Source organism: Erpetoichthys calabaricus, chromosome 1 (genome assembly GCF_900747795.2).
Source record: "Erpetoichthys calabaricus chromosome 1, fErpCal1.3, whole genome shotgun sequence".
NCBI lineage: Eukaryota > Metazoa > Chordata > Cladistia > Polypteriformes > Polypteridae > Erpetoichthys > Erpetoichthys calabaricus.
The window spans coordinates 11,742,682-11,762,663 of record NC_041394.2 but is presented as its reverse complement, the minus strand read 5'-3'; the positions used below and the strand labels follow the sequence as shown (position 1 = coordinate 11,762,663).

At 42.1% G+C, this 19,982-nt stretch overlaps 1 protein-coding gene across 1 annotated transcript in view; it reads left to right on the top strand.

Annotated features, from left to right (window-relative positions):
• prkd2 (protein kinase D2) overlaps positions 1–19,982 on the top strand; it is a 208,415-nt gene that overhangs the window by 164,810 nt on the left and 23,623 nt on the right. The window contains exons 13-14 of the mRNA XM_028792906.2: positions 9,257–9,363; positions 11,425–11,586. Of these exons, the coding sequence (XP_028648739.1) occupies positions 9,257–9,363; positions 11,425–11,586 (269 nt within the window). The remainder of the gene's footprint in view (positions 1–9,256; positions 9,364–11,424; positions 11,587–19,982) is intronic.

Below are 19,982 nucleotides of genomic sequence, written 5' to 3'. Positions count from 1 at the left end.
GTACTTTGTGACACCACTTGTAAGTTGGCACAGAGGATCAGACCGCATCCAAGATTGCCGATAATTCTTAAAAGACTTGGATAGGTGATTTAACGTTTGATTCTTTGGTTTCTTTATTCCTGGTTAGGATGAAAGACTATCTGTGCCACAATGAAGTGCAATACTGTGTGTTAAACACACCAAAATGCAATGCATATGTACTGGTCTAGCTTTGCTACCTGTCTAGGTCGGGTTCAAATCTAATTAATCAATGTAGACCTTTGTGTTAACATTTCCTCTTCACCATACAATACATATGTCTCTGTTATGTGCCATTTAGTATGGGATTTGTAAAAGCAGTGTTAATGCTTGTGATGCGCCATCTGTAGGAATGACAGAGGCAATGTATACATCTCTGTTATGTCATTTGATATGGGACTCGTAAAAGCAGTGTTAATGTTTGTTATGCGCCATCTGTTGGAAGTACATATGCATTGCATTTTATTACTAAAAATGTTTTTGATGCACCATATTTTGGAATGACAGCAACACAGCATCCAGATGGGCACATAAACAGACACTTATCCTTTTTTCCAGCTGTGCTATCCATCTAAAATAAGCTGAAATATAATTAATCAACGCATACCTCGGTGGTAATGTTTGCAGTGCACCATGCAATGCATATATCTGTGTTATATACCATTTGTCCTGAGTTTAGTAAAAACAGTGTTAATGTTTGAGAGGTGCTGCCTGTTGGAATGACAGATGCATTTCATTACTAAAAATGTTTGCGATGCACCATCCGTTGGAACAACATGTCTCTTGTTATATGCCATTTGGTTTGGGATTTGTAAAAAGCAATGATAGATGTTTGTGATGACCCTTCTGTTGGAATGATGAATGCAATGTGTTTCATTGCTAAAAATGTTTGTGATGTGTTATATTTTGGCATAATGGAGATATAGGAACTGGATGGACAGACAGACACATAGACATTTATCCTTTTACTTGCTGTTTTACCCTTCTGAGAGGGGCTGAAAGATATGTAATCAATGTTGACTTCAGCATTATTGTTAATAGTGCCTAATGCAATCTATATGTCTCTGTTATATGACATTTGGTATGGGATTAAATAAAGCAGTGTTAACGTTTGCGATGCACCATCTGTTGGAATGACAAACGAAATGTATATATCTCTTTAAATGACATTTGATATGGGATTCCTTAAAGCAATGCAACATCTATATGTTTTTTTAAGCGAAACCTAAAATTAAGCGAAACCTAAAAACTCATCTTTTTAGAAAGTCATTTTGTTAAAGTATTTTATAGACTCTTCTGTTCTTTTTTTTTTTTTTTTTTTTTTTTTTTATTATTCTATTTTTACTCTGTAGCACTTTGGGATTGCTAAAATATAAAGTGCAATATAAATAAAATTTATTATTATTATATTATTATTATTATGTCTATAATCTGCCTGCCTGTCTGTCTGTCTATCTACAGGTAGCAGATAATAATTACTAAAATCTCAGCTGGTTACAGATCTGTAACATCCTGAGCTTAAACATTAATAATGAAAGAAAGCAACAGTTGTGATCTCTTCATTCAGGCTGTCTTAATTTCCTGCTTCTACCCAACCATATCCAAAAGAATTAAAGTCTGGCATTGTCAATAGTGCCCAGTAGATGGCAACAAATACCTTAAAAAAATACATTACAATAAATTAAATGCTCTCATGGTGTGACATTCAAGTGTGTTTGAGGACTTTGTTAATTGGTTTAATAGTTGAAGTATTTTACAGTTTGGTCTGGATATAGTTATACAATAAATGACCGATAAACTAGCAGTTCTCTCTCCTTCTCTACCTCTGCTAAGTTTTGCCTGCTACCTCCCAACTCTGACTCACCCATACTGTATGTGGCAGCGAGCTTCCTTTTATGCCAGACACAGAAATGCTTCCAGTGCCATTATTTCTCCTCTAGGAAGCACTTCCAGGCCATAGACAAAAGTAGGGTGGTCTTCCCCCAACAGCACCCTCTACTGATCCCATGGGACCCCTACAGGGATGCACTTCCAGACTCCACTTCCTTAGCAGCCCTGATGGAGGCTCAGCTGGGTGCTCATACAAGAACCACTGCCACCTAGCACATGGGGGATGGAACCACTCCTAAGTTCCAGCTTCTGCTGGTCCATTTATTTATTTTATACCAGCTGGGCACAGAGCTATCTTTCCACCCACCAGTCCAATCCGTCCATCGTCTCTCTTGGGCTTCCCATCCATGTAAAAAAATCCATGCTCCTCCCTGACCAGGATGCACTTTCTCCTACTGTGTATGTGTATATGTTTGTGTATATATATATATATATATATATCCATCCATCCATTTTCCAATCCGCTGAATCCGAACACAGGGTCACGGGGGTCTGCTGGAGCCAATCCCAGCCAACACAGGGCACAAGGCAGGGAACCAATCCCGGGCAGGGTGCCAACCCACCGCAGGACACACACAAACACACCCACACACCAAGCACACACTAAGGCCAATTTAGAATCACCAATCCACCTAACCTGCATGTCTTTTATATATATATATACCATACCATACCATTTTTATTTGTTAAGCGCTTAAAAACACAGCATTACAACTGACCGAAGCGCTGTACAGTTAAAACAAGCAAGACTAAAAGCAAAATATTAAAAAAAACAAACATTAAGAGAGAATTAAAACAGAGACACTAAAAAAAAAACAGGTCAGGGGACCCAATAAAACAGAGAAATAGCAAAAAGCAAGTGGGAATAAGACAGGTTAAGAATTAAAAGCCAATGTGAAGAAGTGCGTTTTTAGGTGTGATTTGAATGTAGTGACTGAAGCGGCTTGCCTAACCACTAAAGGTAAGGAGTTCCAGAGCCTGGGTGCACAGACAGAAAAAGCCCTTTCACCACGAGCTTTAAAATGTGCCTTGGGAACGGTTAGGAGCAGCTGATCTGCGGATCTAAGAACACGAGGGGGATTGTGACGATGGAGCAAGACACTCAAGTAGGCAGGGGCTAGACCATTTAGTGCCTTATAGGTTAAGAGGAGTATCTTAAAATCAATTCTGAAGCTAACCGGCAGCCAGTGTAGGGTTTTTAAAATCGGTGTAATGCGTTGGCTTCTGCTGCTTCCAGTTAAAAGCCTTGCAGCCGCATTTTGAACCAATTGGAGTCTAGAAAGAGTGGCTTTACTAATACCATATAGGCAGGAATTAGAATAGTCGAGCCGGGACGTAATGAATGCATGGATTACTGATTCCAGGAGGTGGTAAGGCAGAATTGGTTTGAGTTTGGCAATTCGCCTGAGATGGAAAAAGCAGGATTTTACTGTGCTGTTGACTTGAGCATCCATTTTCAGGACCATATCCATTTTGATTCCAAGATTGGAAACAGACGAAGTTACTGGAATGGGAAGAAAGTCGAGGTCAAGGGGTAGGGTCTGTTTGCGGTCGGGACTAAAAACAATGACCTCGGTTTTTGAATCGTTCAGGTGAAGGAAGTTTACAGCCAGCCAGTCCTTAATGTCAGACAAGCAGTTGAGAAGAGGTTTAGTGGAGTCAGTTGACTTGAGGGAGAAATAAATTTGGCAGTCATCAGCATATAGGTGATACGAGATTGCATGTTTTCTAAAAATTGCACCTAAAGGCAGGATGTAAATAGAAAAAAGTAGTGGCCCCAAAATGGAACCCTGGGGGACACCACATATATATATATGTATATATAGTCTGTATGTATTTGTATATATATATGTATTTGTATATATATATATATATATATATATATATATATATATATATATATATATACACACAGTGCATCTGGAAAGTATTCACAGCGCATCACTTTTTCCACATTTTGTTATGTTACAGCCTTATTCCAAAATGGATTAAATTCATTTTTTTCCTCAGAATTCTACACACAACACCCCATAATGACAACGTGCAAAAAGTTTACTTGAGGTTTTTACAAATTTATTAAAAATAAAAAACCTGAGAAATCACATGTCCATAAGTATTCACAGCCTTTGCCATGAAGCTCCAAATTGAGCTCAGGTGCATCCTGTTTCCCCTGATCATCCTTGAGATGTTTCTGCAGCTTCATTGGAGTCCACCTGTGGTAAATTCAGTTGACTGGACCTGATTTGGAAAGGCACACACCTGTCTATAGAAGGTCCCACAGTTGACAGTTCATGTCAGAGCACAAACCAAGCATGAAGTTAAAGGAATTGTCTGTAGACCTCCGAGACAGGATTGTCTCAAGGCCCAAATCTGGGGAAGGTTACAGAAATATTTCTGCTGCTTTGAAGGTCCCAATGAGCACAGTGGCCTCCATCATCTGTAAGTGGAAGAAGTTCGAAACCACCAGGACTCTTCCTAGAGCTGGCCGGCCATCTAAACTGAGCGATCGGGGGAGAAGGGCCTTAGTCAGGGAGGTGACCAAGAACCCGATGGTCACTCTGTCAGAGCTCCAGAGGTCCTCTGTGGAGAGAGGAGAACCTTCCAGAAGGACAACCATCTCTGCAGCAATCCACCAATCAGACCTGTATAGTAGAGTGGCCAGACGGAAGCCACTCCTTAGTAAAAGGCACATGGCAGCCTGCCTGGAGTTTGCCAAAAGGCACCTGAAGGACTCTCAGACCATGAGAAAGAAAATTCTCTGGTCTGATGAGACAAAGATTGAACTCTTTGGTGTGAATGCCAGGCGTCACATTTGGAGGAAACCAGGCACCGCTCATCACCAGGCCAATACCATCCCTACAGTGAAGCATGGTGGTGGCAGCATCATGCTGTGGGGATGTTCTTCAGTGGCAGGGACTGGGAGACTAGTCAGGATAAAGGGAAAGATGACTGCAGCAATGTACAGAGACATCCAGGATGAAAACCTGCTCCAGAGCGCTCTTGACCTCAGACTGGGGCGACGGTTCATCTTTCAGCAGGACAACGACCCTAAGCACACAGCCAAGATATCAAAGGAGTGGCTTCAGGACAACTCTGTGAATGTCCTTGAGTGGCCCAGCCAAGAGCCCAGACTTGAATCCGATTGAACATCTCTGGAGAGATCTTAAAATGGCTGTGCACCGACGCTTCCCATCCAACCTGATGGAGCTTGAGAGGTGCTGCAAAGAGGAATAGGCGAAACTGGCCAAGGATAGGTGTGCCAAGCTTGTGGCATCGTATTCAACAAGACTTGAGGCTGGAATTGCTGCCAAAGGTGCATCGACAAAGTATTGAGCAAAGGCTGTGAATACTTATGGACATGGGATTTCTCAGTTTTTTTTATTTTTAATAAATTTGCAAAAACCTCAAGTAAACTTTTTTCACGTTGTCATTATGGGGTGTTGTGTGTAGAATTCTGAGGAAAAAATGAATTTAATCCATTTTGGAATAAGGCTGTGACATAAAGTGTGGAGAAAGTGATGCACTGTGAATACTTTCTGGATGCACTGTACATAGATATACACACCCACACACATCAGGGTTTGCGGACTCAGTCGTTCGCTGATTTTTCCTTAGAACCTAACTATTAATTGTTAGCGGAAAGCGCAAATATCCTCTGCAATTTTTATGCCTTTTTTCGTGGCAATACTGTGCTGCAGAGAGAACAGGAATTAACCACTGAGGGAGACGCGGTTTGGGATGGTGAAAGTAGCCAATCCGAGAGCGTTGTTCATTTCTCCTTGCTGCTGATTGACTGCTGTCCTGTGACGCGTCTCCAGGGGCCTCATCTATATACGGTGTGTACACACAAAGATGTTACATATGAATGTTTCCACGCTCAAATCGCGATGTATCAAACCTAAACTTGCCATAAAGCCACGTACATTTCCACGATAGCTCCAGCCCTGGCATACGCAAATAGGCATTTAAAAGGTATTTTTTTAACCACATCCAAAAGTCACGGTTTTTCACAATTCGCGGGTGCTCTAGGAACGTAACCCCGCGAAATACGCATTCATCCCGTTTGCTATGAAACGCCTAAATAAGATCTGGTTCAGCCAATTAACTTTACAAGTCACATGATTAGGTGATTAGGGTCTGCATTTGTGTCACATGATCAGTCCGTATAAACAGACCTGTTCTGAAAGGCCCCCTGACTTTGAAAAACCACTAAGCAAGTAACATGAAGATCAGGGAGCACTCCAAACAGGTCAGAGACAAAGTTGTGGAGAAGTAGAGAAAAGGGTTGGGTTATAAAAATAAAAAATCCCAAGCTTTGAAAATCCCACAGAGTCCCATTAAATCCATTATAACAAAATGAAAAGAATATGTCTCCACTACATACCTTACAAGAGAAGGTTTCCCACTTTACAGACCGGGCAAGGAGGACATTCATCAGAAGTGCAACAAAGACACCAAGAAGAACTATACATTACAATAGAATACAATTTATTTTTGTAGAGCCCAAAATCACACTGGGAGTGCCGCAATGGGCTTTAACAGGCTCTGTCTTTTGGTAGCCCGACCAGCTTTGACTCTCTAAGAAGACAAGGAAAACTCCCAAAAAAATTGAAGAAACCTTGGGAAAGGCAGTTCAATGAGAGACCCCTTTCCAGGTAGGTTGGGCATACAGTGGGTGTCAAAAAAGGGGGTCAATACAATACAATACAATGCACAGAACAGAACACAAGTAATCCTCAGTACAATATAACAGTGCAATAGAAATATTACAAGTACAGAGCAGAATTTAACAGTAGATGATATTAATTAAATATTACGATTTGGATTTGTTCAGAACACTGAAGGAGCTGCAAAGATCCACAGCCTAAGGTGGAGGTATCTGTCCATAAGGACTACTTTAAGCTGTACACTCCACAGAGCGGGGCTTTATGGAAGACTGGCCAGAAAATAAAAGCCATTGCTTAAAGATAAAAAATAAGAAAACACATCTGGAGTTTGCCCAACAGCATGTGGCAGATTCCATAAACACATGGAAGAAGGTTCTCTGGTCAGATGAGACTAATATTGAAGTTTTTGGCCGTCATAGGAAACACCATGTTTGGCACAAACCCAACACTTCCCATCACCCTGAGATCACCATTCCCACCATGAAGCTTGGTGGTGGCCGCATTACGTTGTGGGGACAGAGAAACTGGTCAGGATTGAAGGAAAGATGGATGGCACTAAATATACAGGGCAATTCTTGATGAAAACCTATTTGAGCCTGCCAGAGATTTGAGACTGGGACGAAGGTTCACCTTTCAGCAGGACAACGAATGGCCCCAGACATCCTGCTAAAGCGACACTGGAAACATTGAAATGTCTTGGAATGGCCAAGTCAAAGCCCAGACCTCAATAAAATGGAAAATTTGTTGCATGACTTGAAGATTGTTGCCTCCCTAAGGTAAAGTCATCTCTGATGGAGGATCGCAGGAATCGTCGGGTAGAGGGGTTCTTTCATCGGATTGGCTGGCCCAGTGCTGACTCAGTTGTGGAATGGCCAATAAGGGGAGGCAGCTTGATGGCTGAGGTCTCCAGGACTCTAAACATGTATCAGGAGTGGACAGGAGGAGGAGTATAAGAACCTAATCAAGGACTTTGTTAAATGGTGTGACTCAAATCACCTACACCTGAACACCAGCAAAACCAAGGAGCTGGTGGCGGATTTTAGGAGGACCTGGCCCCTCATGGACCCCGTGATCATCAGAAGTGACAGTGTGAAGAGGGTGCAGACCTATAAATACCTGGGAGTGCAGCTGGATGATAAATTGGACTGTGCAAGAGAGGACAGAGCTGACTATACTTCCTTAGTAGGCTGGCGTCCTTCAACATCTGCAATAAGATGCTGCAGATGTTCTATCAGACGGTTGTGGTGAGCGCCCTCTTCTACGCGGTGGTGTGCTGGGGAGGCAGCATAAAGAAGAAGGACGCCTCACGCCTGGACAAACTGGTGAGGAAGGCAGGCTCTATTGTTGGTACAGAACTGGACAGTCTGACATCTGTGGCAGAGCGACGGGCGCTGAGCAGACTCCTGTCAATCATGGAGAATCCACTGCATCCACTGAACAGGATCATCTCCAGACAGAGGAGCAGCTTCAGCGACAGACTGCTGTCACCGTCCTGCTCCACTGACAGACTGAGGAGATCGTTCCTCCACCACACTATACGACTCTTCAATTCCACCCGGGGGGGTAAACGTTAACATTATACAAAGTTATTGTCTGTCTGTATACCTGCATTGTTATCACTCTTTAATATTGGTTTTGTTTTTATCAGTATGCTGCTGCTGGAGTATGGGAATTTCCCCTTGGGATTAATAAAGTATCTATCTATCTATCTATCTATCTATCTATCTATCTATCTATCTATCTATCTATCTATCTATCTATCTATCTATCTATCTATCTATCTATCTATCTATCTATCTATCTATCTATACAAATCCAAATCCTATTATGTGATATCATCTACTGTTGAGTTCTGCTCTGTACTTGTAATATTTTTATTACATGATTATACTGTATTGAGGATTACTTGTGTTCTGTTCTGTGTATTGTATTGACCCCCTTTTTTGACACCCACTGTATGCCCAGCCTACCTGGAAAGGGTTGTCTCTTTGAACTGCCTTTCCCAAGGTTTCTTCCATTTTTGTTTTTTTGGAGTTTTTCCTTGTCTTCTTAGAGAGTCAAGGCTGGGGGGTCTGTCAAAAGGCAGAGCCTGTTAAAGCCCACGGCGGCACTTCCTGTGTGATTTTGGGCTATGCAAAAATATATTGTATTGTAAGATGGCAGGACCCCATCACAACCCATTGAACTTGAAGGAGTTGGAGCAGATCTGCCTTGAGGAATGGGCAACAATCCCAGTGGCGAGATGTGCTGGGCTAATAGAGACTTGCAGCTGGAATTGCAGCAAGAGGGGGCTCTTCAAAGTAATGGGGGGTGACTATCTATGCACACTCAGGATTTCTGCTTCTTTATCTTAATTATTGTTTGTGTCACAATCAAAAATATTTTACACATTCAAAGTGGTAGGCATGTTGTGTAAATCAAATGGCACTGACCCCCCCCCCCCAAAAAAGAAATCCATTTGAATTCCAGGGTGCAGTTGTCCTCTTGGTGACGACGGTGTTGCAGTCCACTCTGCTTACAGGACATTAGAGTAGAATTTGTGTGGATGTCTGGAATTTGGATGATGAGCTTTCTGCAGATGTTTATATCCAACATCAAAAGTCACAGTACTTAATTAGATTTTTCCCAATGTTGATTACAGGATGACTTATGTGGTGTCTCTTTCTCTCCCCCCCTGTCAGGAAAACATCGAAAAACGGGAAGAGACGTTGCAGTCAAAGTCATTGATAAGCTGAGATTCCCAACCAAGCAGGAGAGCCAACTGAGGAATGAAGTGGCCATCTTGCAGGTACCCATGGAGTGAGTGGTGCACGGGATGTGGTTACTGGGGGACTTGCGTCACATTCTGTGTTTTTGACCTTGGATTGTCCTATGAATGTTGTTTGACGCTAATAAGGGTAGAGCTGGATTAGGACCCTCACCAGTGCCAGGGGTCCTTGAGAGATCCATTTAATTCATCCTTTCAATTCTGGAGGTATGTTGGTGGCTGTAGGTTTAATTGGAGGGAAAAAAATAAATCTGCATCCCCAAGCCCCCCTAACTTGAGGACCTCTTCTTTAAATGATCAAGCCAACTGCTATGCTTAATCATAGAGGAGCTCGGGTCTTAGATTCCATTGCTGCCTCTGTGGGAGCCTTAAATTCTGTGCTTGTGTGTCGAGTGCAAAATCAGTCAGCCATTTTGGTATATAGCGCCTTTCACCAAACTAGAATGCAGCACACGTGTGGAGCAGCAAATGTGCAGGGAAATGTTTTGGGATATGATTTGTATGAAAGGTACTCTACTTCCTTTTTTCCTATGTATGAAAATATCGAGACCCCTTCACTTTTTGCCCACTTTGTTGTGTTGTAGGTTTCATTTTAAATTGATAGTTTTGCCATTTTTGCCCATCGGTCCACACAACAGGTTTCATTTTGGCTTTAGTCATAGGGGTGGGCTCTGTGTGCTTCATCTGAGCAGAAAGCCAGTGAATGTTCATTCTACATTAATTTGTACAGAATGCAGTGAATAGGAGTTTGGGACAAACAGAAGAGAAATTCGTCTGACTGATGTCTCGTGTTTTATGTACCATGACAGAATGGAGAATTAGGGTTAGAAAATAAAAGTCTAAGATGGCAGTTGAACTTGCCGTACATGATAACCCTTAGTACAGCAATGGCATGGTCAGGCAATACGTTCCACAGTCACCTAATTTGACATGTCCAGTGATCTTCATTCGTGTGAACTGACATGGTCTGGTGACGAGATCAGTCGGCAAGTCAGGCATACCCTACGGCTAGACGTCATGTAATGTGACATTAGCTCAGCGTGCTTTTATAATGGTCCCCAGAGTATATTACATAAGTTATCTGTTTGAAAATTACTACTGGACCTTTGTTAACACCTCTAAAGTAAGCAGAAGATTATTTTTGGAGGACCATCCTGTTAAGATTTAAAATCCCAAGATTATTTGTCCTTAATTGTATGTGTAAATTTCCTCTGGTCTGATGAGACACAAATTGAACTCATTTGACACAATTCCAAGCCCATATGTCTGGCGAAGTCCTGTCACTGCTTATCACCCCTGGCCCCCAATGCCATCCCTGCGGTGAAACCTGGTGATGTCAGCATCATGTTATGGAGGTGCTTCTCATGAAGAAGTCCAGCTGGTATGCCTGAAGAGCATTGGGTTCAAAATGTCTAGACAGAATGATTGTAATACGCCAGATTGCTGAGTTACGTATATCCAGGCTGAACCAGAATGCTGAAGATTAGAGGATGAAGATAACCAAAAACACAACTAACCCTCATGTTTAAAGATGGGGAAAAAAATGTACAGTCCATAGAGTCTGTCCTTTATACACGCTATAGAAGACATAGCCACAAGAGGGCGATAGTCTGCTGGACTGGGTCTTGGATTGTGTGCTGCACTTCATTCACGCTATATAAGGTTCCACCACAAGAGGGCGACAGACTCTGTTGGACTTGGTCTTGGACTGTGTGCTGTGCTTCATTCATGCTATGTAAGATATTACCTCAAGAGGGCGACAGAGTCTGTTAGACTAGGTCTTGGACCGTGTATTGCGCTTCATTCATAGTATATAAGATACCACCACAAGAGGGCGACAGAGGCTGCTGGAATGTTGTTTTGCTCTGTGTGCAGCATTGAACTGGTTGAATGTGAAACAGAAATTTGGACTTGGAGGTACAGAGAATATGGGGAGGAGTGAGGGGGTCTTTATAAGAAGCCAGAATGGGGTGATTGAGAAGACTGCTTGTGTTGTCCTACAGCACCTTATCATTTAAACAGCAAGGGGAACGCCAAGTTAACAGGTGGGGCGGTGGTTTATGTTTATTTTTCTCTTTTCAGAGTCTACGACATCCTGGGATTGTCAATCTGGAATGCATGTTTGAAACTCCAGAGAAGGTGTTCGTGGTCATGGAGAAGCTGCACGGGGACATGCTGGAAATGATCCTGTCCAGTGAGAAAGGCAGGCTGCCCGAGCGACTCACCAAGTTCCTCATCACCCAGGTAAATGCCAACTGGTAATGCAAGGCTTTGTTTGGTGCATTTTAGCAGGCGGTGCTGAGGTTCCCTTTCATGTTTGCCCTAACCAGTGCCCCACAGACACTGACTTACTGGATGGATTAAAAATTGAATTTGTTTTTATTTACCACAAACTCCCCCTTCATACCCTTGCCCCACTATCACCCCATCACATTCTGTTTTCTGTCTGTTGCAATGGACAGATGCCTGCATTAAGGATGAAGGTCTTTGTGTCATTGGTAAGACATGTCCAAGTGTGCCAATGTAATGACAGGTGGGTGTTGGGCATTTATGTCAATAGACTGTAATGAGCGGTGACACTGGAGTGATGCCCCTGCCGGGATTGATGGCATTCTCAATCCTAGCCAGGACTATAAAATGGACAGACAGGTGAGACAGTCTTCAGGATCGTATGCTTCCCCAATACACAAGGGTGGCAGCATTTTTGGGCCAGTGCACCCATATAATAATAATTCTTTACATTTATATAGCATTTATCTCACTACTCAAAGCGGTTTACATAGTGAGTGTGGAGCCACTTCAGCCACCACTGATGTTCAACATCCACCTGGATAATGTGAAGGCAGCCATTTTGCATCAGTATGCTCATGAAACATTAGGTTATAGTTACTCCATTAGAGACTGGGGGGTGATTAGGAGGCCAGAATGGACAAGGCTGTGGTGGGCAATCTAGGCCAGTACTTCAGGATACACTCTACTCTTTACAAAGGATATGTTCTGCTGAACTTGTAGTGATTTTATATACAGTACTGTGCAAAAGTTTTAGGCAGGTGTGAAAAAATGCTGTAAACAAAGAATGCTTTCAGAAATATAAATAATGATTGTTTATTGTTATCAATTTACAAAATGCAAAGTGAGCAAACAAAAGAAAAATCTAAATCAAATCAATATTTGGTGTTCCTACCTTTTGCCTTCAAACCAGCATCAATTCTTATCGGTCCACTTGCACAAAGTCAGGGATTTTGTAGGATTCTAGTCAGGTGTCTGATCAACCAATTGTACCAAACAGGTGCTAATGATCATCAATGTCACACGTAGGTTGAAACACAGTCATTAACTGAAACAGAAACAGCTTCAAACTGGGTGAGGAACAGCCAAACTCTGCTACCAAGGTGAGGTTGTGGAAGACAGTTTCATGTCATGGCAAGACTGAGCACAGCAACAAGACACAAGGTAGTTCTACTGCATCAGCAAGGTCTCTCCCAGACAAAGATTTCAAAGCAGATTGGGGTTTCAAGATGTGCTGTTCAAGCTCTTTTGAAGAAGCACAAAGAAACGGGCAACATTGAGGATCGTAGACGCAGTGGTCGGCCAACGAAACTTAGTGCAGCAGATGAAAGACACATCAAGCTTATTACCCTTCAAAATCGGAAGATGTCCATCAGTGCCATCAGCTCAGAACTGGCAGAAACCAATGGGATCCAGGTACACCCATCTACTGTCCGGAGAAGTCTGGCCAGATGTGGTCTTCATGGAAGAGCTGCAGACAAAAAGCCATACCTCCGACGTGGAAACAAGGCCAAGCGACTCAAGTATGCACGAAAACATAGGAACTGGGGTGCAGAAAAATGGCAGCAGGTGCTCTGGACTGATGAGTCAAATTTTGAAATGTTTGTCTGTAGCAGAAGACAGTTTATTCGTCGAAGGGCTGGAGAGAGTGGTACAATAATGAGTGTCTGCAGGCAACAGTGAAGCATGGTGGAGGTTCCTTGAACGTTTGGGGCTGCATTTCTGCAAATGGAGTTGGAGATTTGGTCAGGATTAATGGTGTTCTCAATGCTGAGAAATACAGGCAGATACTTATCCATCATGCAATACCATCAGGGAGGCGTATGATTGGCCCCAAATTTATTCTGCAGCAGGACAACGACCCAAACATACAGCCAAAGTCATTAAGAACTACCTTCAGCATAAAGATGAACAAGAAGTCCTGGAAGTGATGGTATGGCCCCCATAGAGCCCTGATCTCAACATCATCGAGTGTGTCTGGGATTACATGAAGAGACAGAAGGATGTGAGGAAGCCTACATCCACAGAAGATCTGGGGTTAGTTCTCCAAGATGTTTGGAACAACCTACCAGCCGAGTTCCTTCAAGAACTGTGCGCAAGTGTACCTAGAAGAATTGATGCTGTTTTGAAGGCAAAGGGTGGTCACACCAAATATTGATTTGATTTAGATTTCTCTTTTGTTCATTCACTGCATTTTGTTGATTGATGAAAATAAATGATTAACACTTCCATTTTTGACAGCATTCTTTGTTTATAGCATTTTTTCACACCTGCCTAAAACTTTTGCACAGTACTATATATATATTGTAATAAGGCATTATATAGCGCCCGACCCGGCACAGACTTACGCAGAGGCATGTACAAAATAAACAGTCTTTTTATTTTTCTTCAACTGGAGGGCACGTCTTCCCTGTAATCCCTCCAGCCACAACACAGTCCCACAAGCACTTAATATAACACAAACAACACTTCTTCTCTCCACCTTGGCGGCACCACCACTCCTCCCAGGCAACCTCGTCCTCTTCCTCCCGATTCTGGCTCATGAGTGGTGGATGTTGGCCCTTTTTATAGCCCCACCCGGAAGTGCTCCAGGTGCTTGATCACCTGCAGCTAATTGCACTTCCGGGTGGGGCTGCAGAGATGTCCAGGTGGGTTCCTGGCTCCATGCAGCACCCCCTGGCAGCCACCACATATACCCACAGGGTTGTGAAGAACTCCATGTCCCATGAAACCCTGCGGGAAACTGAGGCACCATCGTCAGCCAGGGAGGCTGCCACCAAGCATCCCGGGGGAGTTAGTGAGATGTCCATAGCTGCTCCCCCGGAACATATACAGAACGGGCGTCCCGGCCAGGCATGGGACCCGGCCGCCTGTCACAGTATATATATATACTGGGGGGGGGGGGGCAGTTTTATACACAATTTACATAACATTTCTATTATTATTAAGTTATTAAGCAGTTTGCATACGTTTGCGATTTTTCTTCTTTTTTTGCATATAACAAAGACATATGCTTTGCATTTGCCATTCCAACAGATTGCACATCACAAACATTAACACTGCTATCTTTTTTTCGTGTCTGCCGTTTCTATAGGAGGGTGACAATGAGTTAAATTCCAATGGATGTTTTTCAAATGTTGACAAGCAATAAGCAAAAGGTATCACTGAAAACCACAGAAAACAAAAACAGCAAAAAAAAAAAAAAAGTACGAGGAAATTTCGAAGAAAGAATTTTTTTTACAATGTTTCTGTTTGGGGATCGTTGTGCAAACGTGCACATCTGAGCTGCGACCACAGATCTAACTGCTCTGTGGATGATTCGTTCAGGCATTTCAAGGTCACTTCGTTGTAATGAAAGCATCTGCTGAATGTACTTCGTAGTAACGCGATTTCTATAGACTCGTGTCATATGGGGAAACTGTCGGGACCATAAAAATACTTTGTTATAATACTCTCTCTCCTCTCTCTGCGCCGCTGCAAAGCCCTGCCCGCCTAGCGTTCTGAAAAGTCTGAGTGAGTCGCCGTTGCCGGCAGTTCTCTCGCGGCCCGGCTGTCAGACGGCTGCGGACCGGTAGTGGGTCGCGGACCGGTGGTTGGGGACCCCTGCTCTACATGACTGCCATTGTTTTGAAAACACATTTCAAACTGTGTCCGCCACTGCTGGTGAACATGTATTAGCACAGCTGGAGTTATGCTTGTAATAGCGTTGGTGATATGTTCCCTAAGATGATTTATGTTTCGTATCTTTTCCTGATACACCATGGCCTTCAAATGCCTCCAAAAATAAAAATCAATTGGGGTGAGATCTGGGGATCTGGGAGGCCACTCCACAGGACCACGGCAACCAATCCAAGCATCCGGAAATTACTGTTCTAACCATATGTTAAAAACCATATGTATGGAAACTTATGGCCCACCTTGTATAATAAAAGAAAATCTTGAGACGGGACTATTGCCAAGAGATTTTTTTCAAGTCCCACTCTCCTCTCAACCATTTCCGGTTCACGGCCCACGACCGCGGTCCTCTCACCTGTCATTCATGTGAATGCTTTTGTCAGACACAGTTCATGTGCTCTTAGCTCTTATGAATTTTTATGTTTTCCTCACTTTAACTCCCCAATAAAAGAAGGCATATTATGTCCAAATCTTAAAGAAGAATTTTATTCCGAAGGATTATCAACAGAATAAATGAGTACACGAGTAATCCTAGCACCGAGAAACGATGACATCAAACAAATTAACGTGAAAATTGTCGATCGGTTGCACAGAAAATTGGTTAAATGCGTATCAGCAGACTCTGCTGAAACAGTTGGTGGTGATGGAGTGGAAGATGAAACCATCAACTTACAATATCATGAAGAATATCTACAACCGTTAACACCGTCAGGTCTTCCACCGGCCGAATTACTGTTGACAGAAGGATGTATTGTAATGTTATTGCGTAATTTATGTCTGAGTGATGGGCTATGCCAGTGTTTCCCAACCTCAGTCCTGTGGCCCCCCTGTAGCTGCAGGTTTTTGTTCCAGCTGGATTCCTAATCAGTGGCAACACCTGATAGCACTGATCTCACTTAATTAGCTGGTATTATTTTTCTTTTATTCTACATTCAGAAAAGCACAGTAGTGTAATTTTTACATTTATAAGACATTTAGAAATATTTCTGCTTTTGCTAGAGATTTTAAATGCTTAACTCTCTTTTGTTGATTTCCTTATATTTTGCCCTTTCTCTGTGCAGTTTTTCTCCTTCATTGTATCTTATTAATGACAATTAAAAATGAGCAGAGCAGACACCCTGGCAAACAACACGAAATAATCAAAGGCTGCAACTACTTTAGCATCAGACCCACTAATTAGTAAATGATGGAATAATTCAACTATTAGAACAAGTAGAAAAGTAGAATGAAAATCAAGATGAAAATATTGTTAGCAAGAAAAATAAATCATTTTCCATATAACTGCTAGGTACATTTTTTTTTTTTGTACCAAACTTAGTTTTCTAATATCTATATTGTTCCCAAAACACAGAACTTGGGAAATAACAGCTCACTTAATTAGCCCAGGAGTCCAATTAAAAACAGAAGCTGGTTGGAACAAAAACCTGCAGCCACAGGGGGTCCCCAGGACCAAGTTTGGGAAACACTGGGCTATGCAATAGGACAAGATTAGTTGTATTGAAAATTGGTTGAACAATTCTGACATGTAAAATTTTAACATGCGACAAGAAAGGTAATGTAGTCCAGGCATGTCAAACTCACTACCATTGGTGGGCTGCTTCGACTGCCATAAATGCTTCAGTGTGCCGCACTGTAACAAATACTACTATACAAAGTTACTGTAGCTTAACACTTAAACACTTAACACTTAACATTTAAAGTTTAAAGAAAAGCAATTTATTTCCATACAATCTCCGTACAACAGTGTACAATTAGAGTCTTAGCCTCTTAGCTAGGTCTTTATATTATTATATTATATTCATTGCTTATATAGGAGTCTTACAGTCTGAGATCTATTTCCCGACACTTGTTATCTCTTATTAGTAACCAGTTCGTCAATATCAGGCTTGAAATCTTGTGCAGCTGCAACTTTTATGAGGGATGAAAGGTCCTCAATGGTAAGTCTTGAGCGATGTGGGGTTTTGGTAGCTTTCATTAACGAAAACAGTTGCTCATAAAGCTAAGTGCTTCCGAACATAGTACTCTCGATGCCAACTTATGGATCTGCACATACGAGGGTGGCAGGTAAGCATACAAGCCTGGCACACCAACTTTGTTGTATTTTGTCCTCCAGAATAGAATCTGACTGCAGTTCAATCAACTCCATGTGGATATTCTCAGGCACATTCTCAACGTTGTAAGAGTAGGGTGACGTAAACAGTGCAAAGTCCTGTTTGTGTGAACTGAAATCACGAAAACGCTCACTGAATTCATTGCTCAGTAATTCAAGTTGGAAAACAAATCCTCCAAAAATCAAATTTTACTTTACTAAGTTTACATCAAAGTTTAGATTGTAAAATAAGCCGATATGCAAAAAGCCCCCTGACCTACACTAATTTTACAAACTCAAAATCACAAACATTTGTTAATAAACAACTCACTAACTTCTCGCGTCCACTTCAGATCTTCAGCTGTAGTCTGCGCTAACTGTTCGTTACAATACTAGCACAAAATTACATAAAACTAGAGCAAAAAAACGTGAAAATATGCAAGCTATTACTACTCGTGATGGTCAGTTCTGCCCAGTGGCCAGTGTCAGCAGCCCTGCCAGGGGCGGCTCTAGGCTCCTAGCGGCCCTGGACAGAGAAAGAATCGGTGACCCCTTAGCCCGCCAATGTCAATATGGTATCTTATGCATGGCGGATGGCCACGTCCGTTGTGGACACTGCATAGCCGCCTCGTGCTCATGACACGCTTCTATATACGTGTGTCCGTAACTTGAAAACCAAGTGGCGGCCCATGATATTCTCATTACAGCAGAACGTTATAACACTACATATAGCTTACTGCTCCGACTCGAGCGACATTAGTAAATACAGCGTACTAATTAACAAGAAACACAATGTTTTTCGGCCACATTGCCATCAGCTGTGTCGTTATTTTCTCTTTCTGTTTTATATTCAATATATTTTGGCGTGGCGGCCCTGTGCAGGTGCACAGTTTGCACATACCTAAGGCCGCCCCTGCTGCCAGGCTGCTGCAGCCTAGCACTTAAGTTACAATGTCGTGGCTCAGTAACTTTGGACAAGGCTCGTTGCTATACTAGCAGATGACGTTTCCGGTACCATAATGCCATGGGAAAACGCACTTTTGTCAGAAGGCAGAAGTAAGAAAAGTCAATAAGTAACACCGAAGATGCAGAATGATTCAATCACAAACAATAGTAATCATTTTGTACAAGTTTAGTGCTAACTAGGATCTGTCATGCAGGCCGCACAGATCTCTGTTGTGGGCCGCTTGTTTGACATGCCTCATGTAGTCTATCTTCAGGGGATAACATTAGACACCAAAGGAGATCTTGATATGCCTTTCGTATTAAAACGTTTACAGTTTCCCATGAGAGTAGCTTTTGCAATGACAATTAACAAATCACCGGGACAAACATTAGAGAAAGTCAGTTTATTTATTTGGGAGAAAGAAACGAAATTCACTCATGGGTAGTTATACGTTGCGTTGTCACGATGTAAGTCCAAAAACAGAATCAAAATTCAGAGTGATATTGATGAAAAGTTAATTCCAAATATCATTTTTACTGAAGTTAAAAAGTATTTGCATGTTAATTTCAAAGCCAAAGAGAACGAAAACGTATAACACAATGAATAACTCTAACGCAAACATGAAACATTATTTTCTTTCAATTTATTATGTTTTGCTGTTTTTTTACTATGGTTAATTACTCGCTGTAATGTAAAATAGTTAGTTCTATTGTGCATATGTAACAATTCTCATGAAAATGACAATCTGTTTAAATTGTACATCCGCTTCCCCATACATGAGCGAAATGACTAGTGTGTAGTACCCGCCTAGGGGTTGGCAAACAAAGTGAGCAAGGGGCAGAGCCTCCCAGTGTGTGTGTATATATTGTGAGGGATGGCCGGCCAAATATTCCGGTCCTCGCCTCCAAGCCACTAGACGGAGCTCTCCCAACAACATGGAAGTGCCTCAAATTCCAGCAGGGCCATATGGACATTGTAGTTTTTATAAACAGCCTTGCTGGATACCATGGGGACCACTAGGAGCCGCTGGAGGGAGGCTCATAGAGGGCTACATGACGCACTTCTGGGGTATAGGGCACGAACACATGACTGAACGGAACGACGTGCTTCCGGGATGAAGTGGAGTTTTTATATGACCTGGAAGTGTTCCTAATCATGTGGACAGAGGGCGAAACACTTCCAGGTCAAGGACTATAAAAGGACTATGGGAAATCCCAGACTTCGAGCTGAGCTGGGTGGAAGGGTGGCAACGCGTCTGGGAGTGTGGAGGATTATTGTATTGATTGATTATTGTCTATTAATTATTAGAGTAGTGTGGAGTAGTGGTGCTTTGTGCACTTATTATTATAATAAATATTATTATTTGGACTTTTATCTGGTGTCTGACGTCTGGTCTGAGGGTTCAAGGGGTCACGGAGACCTTAATCTGTCACAATATATATATATATATATATATATATATATATATATATATATATATATATATATATATATATAATTTTATATACACTATATGTATGTATGTGTGTGTATGTGTGTATATATATCTATACTAATAAAAGGCAAAGCCCTCACTGACTCACTGACTGACTGACTCACTCATCACTAATTCTCCAACTTCCCGTGTAGGTAGAAGTCTGA